The 14,040-nt window shown below is 35.4% G+C and overlaps 1 protein-coding gene across 1 annotated transcript in view; it reads right to left on the reverse strand.

Annotated features, from left to right (window-relative positions):
• EMC4 (ER membrane protein complex subunit 4) overlaps nt 1–13,834 on the reverse strand; it is a 45,542-nt gene extending 31,708 nt beyond the window's left edge. Inside the window, exon 1 of the mRNA XM_081757879.1 lies at nt 13,678–13,834. Coding sequence (XP_081614005.1) covers nt 13,678–13,736 — 59 coding nt within the window. The 5' untranslated portion in view covers nt 13,737–13,834. The remainder of the gene's footprint in view (nt 1–13,677) is intronic.
• Nucleotides 13,835–14,040: the final 206 nt, after the last annotated feature.

The raw sequence follows: 14,040 nt of genomic DNA on the forward strand, positions 1-14,040 counted from the left end.
ATGTTCTGATTCGTTGCCCAACATTAGTGTATCTTAACATCTTAAACTATTATTATTATTATTATTATTATTATTATTATTTTAGTCGGTGTTAGCATGTAATACGACTGTCTGGAGGTTATTTCGAGACAATAAGAATCGAACCCGGTACTTAACGGTGGTGTTTTGGCCTTTTTTTCTTTCGGACGATCTATTAACAGTTTTGTGGACAAAACCTCGGTAAGTAGAAATATATGATTTCATAGACTGATTCGGTGTAGCGAATCTTAGACAGCAGTTTGATTTGCCTTCAGTATCTGGGTTCGAATCCCACGACGCATTATAGGTAATATCATTTCTGTGTTACCCTTGCATGGTATTTTAAATTTACCGTATTTATACACCACCTTTCGAAAATGTCCTTTGTACTTGATGTAACTTTATGGGAAGGTTACGAGTACGACTAAACAGTCTACAAGATATCACAATTATCAGTATGCTAGTCAATAAAACAGCCAGCATTCAGTTTTGTCTTGATCCTCCTGCAGCGAAATTCCTCTTTTCTTAGGTTACATTAAGACTGTGTTTCTGCAAGTGAAGTAGTGGGTTCAGTAGTAGGGTCATTATTAGCGAAAACAGTTTGATGTATGTAATGTTCTCATATGTGGTTGAACAAGTAAGAGAAATAAAGCAATTTTCTGCCCCAACCCTTTTAAGAAAGATACATCGGAGTTAAAAGAAGTCTCTGTGCTGTTACTGACTGGATGTGTAACACGGCAGACACTACTGTGGAAGGCATAAATATTTTAATAGTTGTGTGAAACAAATGAAGCTGCAACAAGTTACAAATATGGAGGCAGATGACTGTTCAGTAGCAGTAGTAATACTGATAACGTATTTGAGACCTTAGATATCAACTTAGAATAGCTCAATAAATCTCTACGAAAGTCATCTGCTGCCAAGGAAAAGTTACAAATGAAATCGCACTATGGTGATTTAAAAAAAAAAAAAAGTTTGACATTTTAGGCTAGCAACAGAACGGTAAGAAAAGCTAAAGCACTGGTTAAAAGAAAGAGTAATTAGGTAACACCTATCCTACACCTGGGAAGTTTATGAATCCGTAATTGAAAAAGTAATCATTTTCTACGACAGTAATGATGTCAACCGCCATATGTCTGAAAAGACTTTGTTTCCGTAAAAATACGTGGTCGTTGTAGAATTCATGTATAGAAGAGACTAGTGTTGGGTAATCTGAAGGAACTTTATGAGCTGTTCAAAAACAAAAATCCTATGATAAGATTAGGTTTTCCAAATTCTCTGATTAACAACCTAAACATTGTGTCATGGCAAGTGGAAGTAGTTCCCACACAACACATCAAAATGTAAAACTAATGATATAAGTGAATCTTATGTGATGACTCAGCATGCCACTGGTGTCCAGCTGTAGAGGAGTTACAGTTGCAGCTACATAATGAACTACATTATACACAAGCACTGGGTGACTGCTGCCAGATGTAATTAGTAACTTCTACTGAAACTACAGACGAATTCGTACAATCTATACGTAAACAGTTGTTGGTTTCGAAGAGACATACTTTTATTGCAAGAGGGAGATTGTACCAACTACTTGAAGCAGGACATTGAAGACAATGACCGTGGTATGCGTACTCTGCAGAAAATTATTCGTTTTACTTCAAGATGAGGCCCAGTGATTTCATTGGGCCAATAACCATGCAATTATTTTTCCAATAGGAGTCTACTACAAACATCATGTATGAAATTCAAAAATTGTGTATGTATGTCTGAATGTCTCCATCACACGACAGTTGCCATTATTTATTTAAGAAAAAAGCTTGTCTTTCATCTTAGCCTAGTACTAATTAGATTGAAAAAAAAACTTTCTGATAGTTCAGCTGCTCTGATTAAGGACAGACAAAAACTTCGAACATCTGCCACCATATTAATGATTTTGAAGTAGTATACTGGTGGCATTTCTATGCAACAGCCAGTAGGAAAGGCGTATGTGCGATTGTCTGCGTAGTAATGTGAAAAGACTTACATGATGAGAGGAAGCCTGCAGTGGTCCTATGATAATCAAATCAACTGGACATCATCAACGCTATTTACATGAAATAAGGTGGGCCACAGTGACTCAGTGGTAGAGGGCCCATCTCTTGCACATGGGGACTTTGGTTCGGTTCCAACCGCCAAGTGGGCTCTGTGGTGGACAAACCATGTGCGGGGTTTTCTCGAGGTTCATTCGTTTCCTAACACTTTCGTCATTCCACCATATTATGATCCATCTTATTTTCACTGTGGACGTTAAACTTAACGGAGTGAAGAGAATTTCGACTCCATGCAATGAAAAACAACACAATGAAGAAAATCTTTCAGTTTAACGTCCAACGATTATGCTCTTTAGGCTAAGGACGACAGATGATTAAGGCAAATGGATGATGGTTGAATGAGAATGTGGGAGGAAACAGGAGTACCCCGAGAAAACTCACAAATACGATGTAGTCCACTATAAACTTATTAGCCGGCGATCGAACCAGGGACTCCATGCACAATGAATAAGAAAAATGCTTGTAGAGAGATTCCTGCCTGCAAAAACAAAACCAACATCAGGCATACACGCATACTACAGTTTTATCCTGGTGTCACATACAGTTGTTGTCAAAAGTATTTTCAACATGTGAATAGTCATGCAGTTGTACTACGTTAAGAGAACGCGAGAAACAGGGGTGAAACGACAATCACTGGTGGCTTGGTGTAGTATTGTACAAGAATAAGGAAGCAGAGACAGAGGTCATAGAGTTCCTACACTCTGCTGTCCCTTCTCCCAACGTCTAAATTTAAAAGTGACTATGCATATAAACTACAAGTGCCTATCTCCCAGATCATTATCCTCGTACAGAAGAGTTGCCCCACTGCTTGTAGTTACAATCTCTCGAAGGAAAAGATAGATGCAACAACTAACGCCTTGGAAATTACTATCCCTTTCCGGATCCTGGCTTTTTGGGCTATTTTTTAGACTTTCAGTCAAGCAGCTACTGTATCGTCACTATTTATCCTAGGATCATACTTCATTCTCTTCAGAATAGAGCTGGCTTTCAAATGGTACCACTTGCATGCTCATACCATATACCAGAAGCGGGAAAAAAATGTCAAAGTGAAAGTTTCGGAGGGAATATTTTTTTTCTCGAACTTTGGCTCCCCCTGGACCCCCCCCCCCTGTGTAAACGTAACCATCTAAAAAAAAATCTGAGAAATAGTACTTGGTATACTGAACGTGTGTGCCAAATTTCAAGTTTCTATCTTGAATAGTAAGGGAGGGAGAAATTTTATCAACATTTCCCAATGCCCCAAATTACCACAAAACACTGTGATCTCAGGGAAAAAAATTCCTGAGACATTCCTAATTACCCTAGGGTCATGTGTCGCCCATATTCTCTTCTGAATAGAACTGCCTTTCAGGCGGTACCATTCACATGTCTCCATCATGTATCTAAGGCGGGAAATTGCAGAAAAAAGGGATCTTTTGGTCTAAATTTCCCTTTTTTCAACTTTTAGCCCCTCTGGACCCCCCCCCCCCTGTTTTAACGCAGAAATCTGAAAAAAATCCGTTAAATATCACTCGGTGGACTGAATGTTTGTGCACAATTTTAATCTTCTAGGTGCAAAAATAGACCCGCCAGAAAAAAAATTCAGAAATTTCCCCATGTTACCCTATACAGAAGTATATTTTGAAAAAAATTCACTGAGACGTCTCTAATTACCCTAGAATAATAATTCGACCGTCATTCTCTTCAGAATGGAACTGCCTTTCAGACGGTATGACTCAAGTGTTCCCATCATATATGTGAGGCGGGAAAATTACGAAAAACGGGATTTTGGGGGTAAAAATATTCCTTTTTTCACCCCTTTGCCCCTCTGGTCCCCCCCCCCTGTTTTAGCACTGACATCGGAACAAAAAATCTGGTAAATACTACTCGGTGGACTGAATGTTTGTACAAAATTTCAATCTTCTACGTAGAAAAATAAGCCCGCCAAAAAATATTGAACATACGCTTAGAAAATGAGAAAAGAAATTTTTGACTTATGACGTCATCACCTCCTATGTCTGGACGCAGGACGGTCTGAAACCATACGTAATGTCTTCTACAAGGCCTCTGGACTTGAAAAAAGGACAAAAAGCTCAAATAGAAGAGAAATAACGCAATGTACTATGAAAAATGCGTATGGTACAAATTGTACCATAGGATCCGGAAGGGGCTATACAGTACACTAAAGTTACTGTCACAAAAGAGAAGGTAAGACGTGTTGTAGACTATAGTGAAATAATAGAATTAACTGCAATATTCATGTGTTATATGCTCTTTGTCAGGGTTGTAAATGGGCACGCTCGTTTTATCATGAGTTAACTCGTTTTGAAAAAGGTGAGCGTGAGTTAACTCGAAAGTAGGTGAGTTTATGCGTAAAACACGCTCAACACCGGATAGTTTCACAAAATAATGTAATCGCCGTTTGCTGCTGTTCGATTTCTGATAAGAAGCTTTAAACACTAACTTGTCATTAAACAAATGATGCAGGTTAGGGGATTAGCTCTAGAAATAGCTTGAGACGACTGATAGTGCATCTATTTCAAGCGATACTTCTTTAGTTGACGGAATCATGTTATTTAAATATAAAAATCATCTCGGTATTTTAAAATAACAATTATTTTTTGAATTTCTCCATGTAGTAACGCAAAGATGTTTGACATTTTTTTTCTTTTCATTTGTTTCCGTGAAGCTCTTAGCGAGTTCTGGATTAAATTAGATTTCTTTTGCAAGAAATTAATTACAAATTAGTCGGATTTACACGTTTCATGGCCCTTCCTACCGATTTTTTTCTTTTTTTAAAGAATGTCCATCTGTCCGTTCGTTCATTTGACCAGAGACCATATTGTTTAACATATCTGCACCAAATTTGAAACATACGCTTTTTACAAGATTTTCCACAGAGCTTTTCGAATTTTCTTCCTACCCCAAAAAATAATGGTAGTTTACTGAAGGGTGTAAACAAAAAGTTACGGTTTTCTCGAAAACGGCTCTAATGATTGAGTTTATATTTCATACATGAAAATTTCATCCACAATCCCATCCAGTGGTATAAGCCATTTTTCTTGGAAAAATCAATAAGTAATAGTTACTTTGGAGGTTAGTTATTTCTACAAGATTTTCTGAAAACCGACTACGACGATTTTCTTCATATTTCATAAATAAAGATTTAATGTAAATATAAATTAATAATCTGATAATGTGACAATTCATTTGTCGTAAGAAAAATTAACATAACCTTGGGGTGTTTTTCCAGATTTTTTTTTTCAAAAACGACTCACACGATTTTTCATATTTCATAAATCAATATTTTTAGTAAGACCCTGTCAATATGCCCTAACTCGTTTACCCTTTAAAAATCCACAAGGCGTAGTTTACTTTTGGGGGTGGGGTTTTGCAAGACGATTTTCTCAAAAATGACTGAGGCGATTTTGTTCAGATTTCATAAATTCTACACTATTATTAGAATGTAACGAAAATGAAAATCTCCAAAGACGAGACACATATCAACCAATATATATTTTGAACTGATTAAAATAATATGCATGTGTGGAAAATCATGCGTAGTTTCCGAAAAATGAACAAAAATTAAATAATTAGTAACCCTAAAAATTTATGCTGTACAAGAACTATTCTACTTATTGAAGTAAATCTGATAATGAATTATATTCTTATTACGCTCTTCATTATGATACTAGAAACAGCACAGTATGGTTTAGCCTAAAATTATTATAAAATCTGAAATCTTAATTTCTGTTGAACTAAAATACTAAATACAGGGTGGCTCAAAAGCAGGTATACAGTCCCGTACTGATCAACTCATTGCTTTATATATCATTTCTTATTATTATCCATCAGTTAGACTTAGTTTCTTTATTATTTGTTCTTAAGGTCTTTTTACTTATATCTTAAGCTCGAAACAGCCGAAACAAATAAACCTATAAACTAGAATGTTATACTTGATCAATGCAGGGGTGTATACCTACTTTTGGGCTACCTTGTATAAAGCATATACAGTCGATAGATCACATGGAGTGAATAAGATAACATGCATGAAAATAGATTCTAACGTGCAGTTTTCGAGAAATAACAAAAAATAACTTTTGAAGAACAAAAAATAACTTTTGAAAATAACTAAAAGGTGTCATTTGTTTCCAATAATACTTGAGGGGTTTAATTTTACTAAAAGAAATTGTTATACTATAGGTTTATTTGTGTACAATATATGTAACACAATACAGTGTTACCTAACAGATTGTTGTCATTTCCTAACGATAACATACATACTCTTTACGCTCATACTATTTGTAAACGTTTCACTAATAACCTGACAATATGGCATAACTTTTTTTTTCTTTCTTTCTTTTTGAAAGGACCCATAAGGAATAATTTACACTTGACAGTGAATTTTTCCCGAATGATTTTCTTAAAACGAATCAGGTGATTCCGTTCGTATATCACAGATAAATATTTTATTAATATCCCTATAAATGTTCATAATTGCTTGTCATGAAAATATTCACAAGGGGTAGTTTACTCGTGGCAGTTTTTAAGGCAATTTTCTCAAATATGACTTGTGAATTCAATTTTGTTGATAGTTTACAAACAAATATTTCATTAACAATCCTAATAAATGGCTTTAAGAAGGGATGAATTTTCTTCGAACGAAGCCTTCCCAAAACATCTTATAATTTTGTTCGTGTTCCATACATGTTCCAGTAATAACTGCAGCATAACTTGATTTAGGTTCAGAAATTGAAGCAAAAAGTTTGGAGCAGTAGCCTCTATCATTGACGTTTTAAGTTTTCCCTGTTTTTTAATGCATTTCCTTACTGATAATTTTGCAAGCCGATGCTTGTAAGTTATTAGTAAAGTCTTCTTTTAACCCATCACACTGGATAATATTCCTGAAATTCTAACAATCAATTTATGTAAATTAATAGTCATTGTGTAATCATACCATTCCGTTATGACTTTTCTTTAAGTAATAGATTGTATTTTCGCAGTTCTTAAGGTAGATATAAGTAACAATTTATTCTTGTGGGACAAGACTATAGGTAGCACATTTGATGTTTTATTTGCAGAAATCGAAACGTTTTCTCTACACTGTGGATCTCCTGTAGTCTTTCGGAAGCTGGCTTTACTTACTTCACGCTTTGTTGCGCATCCTACTCCATCGTAGACATTCTCCCCATGTAAGAGGTAAACAAATGTTCCTAGTCTTAAATCTGTTCTGTAGTTTCAAATGTTTGATTTTTTTCTGTTCTTATATTGGCCGCCATTTCCATCCGAAATGTTAATAATAAGCTTCTACTTACTGTATTTATTCTTAATTCAATTATAATAATTTGTTTCATATTTTACAATGTTCTATTAATTTCTTACTTCTTTTAATATTTATTTTCATTCGTTATAAGTTGGTTAAGTATGTAGTTTAGAAACAAATGATTGGAAGTAGTATAAACATGTTTTTCATGCAATTTTTGACAATTTTTGAAATATCATAGTTGAAATTTCTACTATAGTTTTCTCTTATATATATATATATATATATATATATATATATATATATATATATATATATATAGTTAATTTCGGCAAGTCTTTACTTTGACTCCAACTGTGACTTTAATCGGTTCTTATAGGTTCAGTCACTTCCTCGAACTGTTTGTGCGTGAGTCACTTTTTGGAATTGTTCGTGCCTTTGGTGTGACGTCTTAGTTCATATTTTTCCCACTAGGTGTCTGTGTAGTCATATGGTAGTTTGTTAGTGTGATGTCACATGTTCTGTGTGCATGTATGTGTGTGCTGCTGTTTGTGGCATGCGGGAAGCGCGTAATTGAATTGGTTGAATTGAGTTAGAGAAAACGTATCATGGTTGTGGTCTAAAGCTGAAGATATTTTCGACGTATTGTAAAAGTGGACGTTTATTGGTTTCTTGTTTGTAATAATAGCAAGTATGCTCGGTTTAATAAAACGACATGTGTGCGGAAAGAAACATTTTTCAGTAATGTTGAGTATTGCGCATGTGTTCTTGGTATCTTATTTTTTCGTGTGTAGAATCAGCAGTTATGAGTTCATTATTCATGAGTGTTCTATGGCGAAATGGTGAGTGTTTTCTTTTTTTAATTCATATTATTTTTATTCTTGATTTGTTTTGCATTTGAGTATTAGGCAAAGTATTTGGTTTGCTGCTGCTTGTCCTATTGTCTTGTTGAGATGTAATTTTTTTTCTTTGTCATGCACTGATTTATGATTAGAGACAAGTATTTTTTTTTTTTTTTTAATTTTTCCCTTCTTATCTTAGCTTTATAGTAGTGGTGTGATTATTTATTATTATTTTGGATGTTTTTATGGTACTTGAGCGGGGGGTTTGGGGGGTGGTAGCCCCCCATTTAGATCTCAAAATTCATAGTCACCGCTTCACCTGAATTGATGTTTAGTAACATTGTGGCCCTTGTACTTATAGTATAATTCTTAACATCGTACATTACTTTCACTGTGTTAGTAATTGTAATCGATGTGATCCGGTTCCGGGAGCAGTTTAGGAATGATTCCTAAACTGCTCCGGGAACCGGATCAGATGAATCGGTTGAAGTCACAGTTGGAGTCAAAGTAAAAATTTGCCGTTAATTTCATATCCCACCAGAGATATCATACATCAAACATTGCAAAACATTTCAAATTTTATATATATATATATATATATATATATATATATATATATATATATATATATATATATGACAACTTTATCAGTGTACTTTAGCTATAGTAATTAGCTCATTACCATATAAAATTACACTAAAAACATCAACTTTGATACTTCACCACTTCATTACAAACCTCAGCTCTAACCTAAGAACCTAGAACCATTTAACCTAAGAAGTATAATTTGTTAAATTTCGATGTTAAACTTAGCGAGTAATATTCACTATTAGGGTTCAATTAAGGCTTTTCATGCTAAGAAACAAAATTAAAGAAGAGAAAGTACTGAAAAATATAGTGTATACATAAGATATACAAGTTTATTCTAACGTCAGCAAAGTTAACTCACGCAACTTCATATAAATTGACCGATTTTTTAAAGCACTTATTTGGTACTTGAAACCTTGCATAATGTAGAGAGATTTAATCTTTTCGCACAGGTTAAAAACTAACCAGCATACAAAATATGGCTGCAAAATAGTTTATTTCTGGGCAACAAATTTCTTGATGTTTTAAATACATTTATTTTGTTAGAAGACTACCATTTCGCTAAACATGTTCGGCACATACAGGGAGGTGCAAGGACTGAGGAAGCAAAGGCAAGCAAGAGGCATAATGTAATGCCGTTGAAGTCGCACACCTTTACAGTATTTCAGATAAGTGCTTATCAGGTTTTAGGGTACGTATTGGATTCTTCTCTTATGGAGAGTTGTATAGAGGTCACTTTCTACCTTATTACTGTAATGACAGATTCGTTGGCTGTATAAATGAGTTCCTGAATGTGATACTTCCGCATCGAGTTTTACAGAATTATATAAGAATAATGAAGATAATCTATTAAATTTTTAAGAGAACCGGTTCCAGTCACTGTTCTAGTCTAAGTAAAGTCTTACCGGATAACTTAACTTAACCTAACCTAAACTAACCTATTAATGTTTTAACTGGTTTTTCGTACGTTTGAAACTGGGGGCGAACCTTTGAACTTAAGCCAGAATTGGGGATAATTCTGTGAAACTAGATGTAATAAGCTTTCAAACAAAACCAAATTCATTGAAATCCATGATGGGGATTTTGAGATAAAGGTTTGAAGTTTACAAAATGACGTTCTAGTTTTTTTTTCTTTCTTCTCAAAATGTTACCTTTCAAATGACTATATAAATTTTTTATCAGCTCTAAGAAAAGTTTTCATGTTTTTAATGGTAAACAACTTCAAGACAATCTGAATAAAAAAAGAATTATGTTTCTGGCATTAATAGGAACCGAAATATGATTGTTTTAGTGTTCTTCCAAAACAGCTGTATATTCATAAATACAATAGGAGCCCCAAATGACCTTTGGGGGCCCCGGCCTCCTCAGGATCGGCGCCCTTGGATGCTATTGCAATAAAATTTACACACTTGTGTTCAGCACGAAAAATTTTATAACTCTACCAAATTTCATCCAAACCTGAGATAGTGGATTAAAAGCCTTGGTTGAACTGACGTGGAATGACCCGTAATTACTGTCAGTGCACAGGATATCTGGAATGAATTTTGAGTGATAGTGAAAGTATTGTATGTGTAAGTGTACTCTTCCATTATCCTCGTTTATGTGAATACTCTCGTCGCTCACGTGCCTGTTTCTACGGACGCACCCCCTCGCTAACGTCCCTCCCGCAGTGCTCCTACCCTGATTCGGTTAAATAGCATTTGTGCTTTTTATAGTGGTCTCCTAGCACAAGTTTGTTCGTGTTTTAATAAATTATGCACATAAATTTCATACGTCCATACTGTATTTACAGAGCCTTCTGAAGTCAATCTGCTAGTAATAATGGAGCTCCTCATTTAGTGCATGCTCTGCTAAAAGAAATATAAAGCCCTAACCTTGCCTGAAAATGTAAGAAATTCATCAAAATTTGGTAGAACGGTCCGCTCGAGAGCCCAACAGAATGACTTGAGCGCGTCCCTTTTAAAAGGCTTAGGCAAAAGTGCACTTTGAGCAGAACATTCATAGGAACCAAAACGAGCCCTGCGACGCTTCCAACTCCCTTCGCTCGCTCAGCTATGTTCTGTAAAGTAAATAACACGGGAGATCTTATATTTGCAAGATTGGTGGAGAAACTAAAACATACCGAAAATCACTCGTTCTGCTCAAAGTGCACTCTTACCAAAACTTGTGTTTGAGTGAGGTAACTCACTTTTACAACATTGCTCTTATCTACTGTACATAGTACTCTTTAATAGGAACACATGATCGTATTGTGATTCCATAACAAAACTTCTAAATATGTTTCTATGTAAATTTGGAATAAATCTGGCTCGGTTGTGTTGCCGAGCTGGTTCAAAATGTTAAGGTTAACTTTGATCAGGTTTAATATTTCTCTATCTACTCTCCGACATTTAATACGTAAATTGTTTGAAAACGAACTTTCTTGAAAAAATTATTCGAATTTTCGTAGTCATGTGATATGAAATTAAAGCTCACAAAAGATCGACATTTTTGTGCATATCCCACCTTTCTACGTCCATTCTAGATTACTTTATAAGATTAGATTACGTCCATTCTAGATTTTGTGCCTGCATGTGCCCTATATAGGCTATATACTTTTAGAGGGATCCAAAGGAAAAACAGCACAATATCAAAACGTGATATTTTGCAGATTTTACCTCAGATCATGAGAACCAAGTATGATGAAAACGAGAGGGTGTTAGGTTCAAAATAAAATTAAAAAAAAAAAAAAAAAAAAAAAGTAATAGTTAAGAACAGCTACTTCTCATCTCCCGTGCACGAGGATACATCTTACTGTTGCACTACCTAAACACCCTAAGTACAAGGGCAAGAACTCAGTCTATTACCTACTTTTTAACATCCTAGATAGTCATTGAATAATTCCGGAAAGTATGGCGTTTCTCGTCCTTCCCTAAATGGGAAGTACGGCTCCTTAACTATAACCAAAAAAAAAAAAAGCCCACTTACTGGGTGATATCAATAAAACGGAGAAGTTACTCATTACGCCCAATTTTGAAGTAGTTACTCGCATTGGTATCAATAAAAAGAGAACTGAGCACTAGTCGTCTCGGCTGACCTCGGAAAAGCCCCGCCCTTTTGAAGTAACCACACCTCTATTCTCGAGCCGAATAACTACTCCGCGTTTGATATCAATAAAAATCAAGACTCTTCTGTGATGCTAGTAACTTCTCCAAATTTGTGGAGCAAGCTAAATAGGTGACTCCGTGCGAAATATTTCAGAGTATATGATTGTTTTGCTATGTAGTAAAACTTATAAATTGCATAGAAATGTTGCAAATGGAGATTACAAAAAACATAGGTTCATGAAAGAAAATGTAAAGTAGTTAGCACAACATTTTTTAGGAGAATCAACGGAAATTTGGGATGGTGCACTACGTAATGGCAAAAAGATGCGGGTTTTCTTGCTTTACGTGAGTGATTCGGGATTCCAGGTCTGAATTGAATGTCAGGGGATTCTGTTGTGGCTCAAAGTACTGTGTCTATGACTACTACAAGTGTAATGGATGCGATTATTGCGAAATTTGAAAATTGATTGTTTCCGGAGGTGTGTGTAATATTGAAACAGCAAAGGCAGAGTGGCAAGAACAATATACATTTCCGGGTGCTATCGGAGCACTTGACTATAAACACGTGGCAATAAAGAAACCTAGTATTTTGGAGACGAATACGCTAATAGGAAGAGCTCCTTCGTGGCTAAGCGGATAGCGTACATGCCTTTGGCATGAGACCCGCGTTCGATTCCCGGCGGGAGTTCATATGGTTCGGATTCCAAGTTACTCATCCGTCCATATAGCCTCGCTACTGAAAAGGACATTAAACTCAAAATCAACTCAACTCAACGCTGATAGGAAGGTTGTATACATGAGAATGTATATTTTTTTATGCCAAGGTGAAAGGGGACGCGTATGGTGTGGAAAACGCAATCAGATGGATGCGCTTTATGACGTGACTGGCTGGACTATTTAAAAAAAGGAAACAAAGGGACCAAGTGTCTGATTTCGTTCTTCAAGCCAATCTACAAAGACCTTGGACAACACGTGATATGCACTTGTTGTGCTAATCTTGATATTGCTGGATTCCAATCAACATCCATCAGTTCCAAGAAGTTCGTTCCCGTGGTTTCAGTATTACTTTCTTGTTTCCCGTTTTCTTTTTCAAATGTTTTTTTTTTTTTCTTAATGCTCGCTCGGATATTAAAGATTCTCTTTTGGATTTGTCTCTCATTTGTAGATGTATTTGATATTTCGTTGCATTTCACTGTAATTGCCTTCAAAGCTTCGGCTTACCTTCGTTTACTTTCTGGTAACTGTGACTTTGAAAGTACCACTGGAATTTTTATAATATCCACAAATGCACTTTAATTGAAACTGTCGTTGCTACTTGTCCCTTCCATGGCGTTTAGGATATTACGCCATAAGTTAAAAACAACGAAATGACCGCGCGACGGATGGGAGAAATGAGTAACTACTTCTTTTATTGATACGACTCAGTGCTACGTGCAGAGGAAGCGCGAGTAAACGTTCATAAATCTGGAGCAGACTAGACCTGAGTAGTGGCTTGTTTTATTGATACGAAATTGAGGGAGGAGATTACTCCAGGTGTAGTTACTCCGATTCTCGAGCAGGACTTCTCAGGAGTAGTTACTTATTTTTATTGATATCACCCACTGAAATGAACTACACCTTATCTGATGATTGGAGAACACGGAACTTTCAAATACCACGTACTTTATTTGAGAAAATCTTTAACATACTCTACATGCCCCTTATTTTAATTGACAGTTAATTATAGTTAAATTACATTCAAGTTAAATTTATAATCATAGTAATATAAGTTATCAACAATTTAAACTGTATTTATAAATATTTACTTGCCATACCTATGTCCAAAATCCAATGACCATTTGTATCTCTTCTGCATTACCCTACCTGTCGCCATTTTTCAGGACAACTGAACAAAACACTAACAAGCAACGTACAGAACAAGGCAGGATCAGCTCGCCCAGAGGACACATGCTAAAAATCACGAAAATATGCAAATATGCACCAATCAAAATCTAAACTTAAATGAGAAATTTTATTCTCTATAGACAAAAAAGTTGTATTACTTGAACTGCATATAGTCATCCTACAATACACAACTATGTAGTTTTCGGTATTTTCTTTTAAAAACCTGCATTTGTCAGTCAAAACATTACTGTACATCGAAAATGTTCCCTCCGTGTCACGGGTAGTTAAGGGAT

The sequence above is a fragment of the Thermobia domestica genome, chromosome 1 (assembly GCF_964235325.1).
Source record: "Thermobia domestica chromosome 1, izTheDome1.hap1.1, whole genome shotgun sequence".
NCBI lineage: Eukaryota > Metazoa > Arthropoda > Insecta > Zygentoma > Lepismatidae > Thermobia > Thermobia domestica.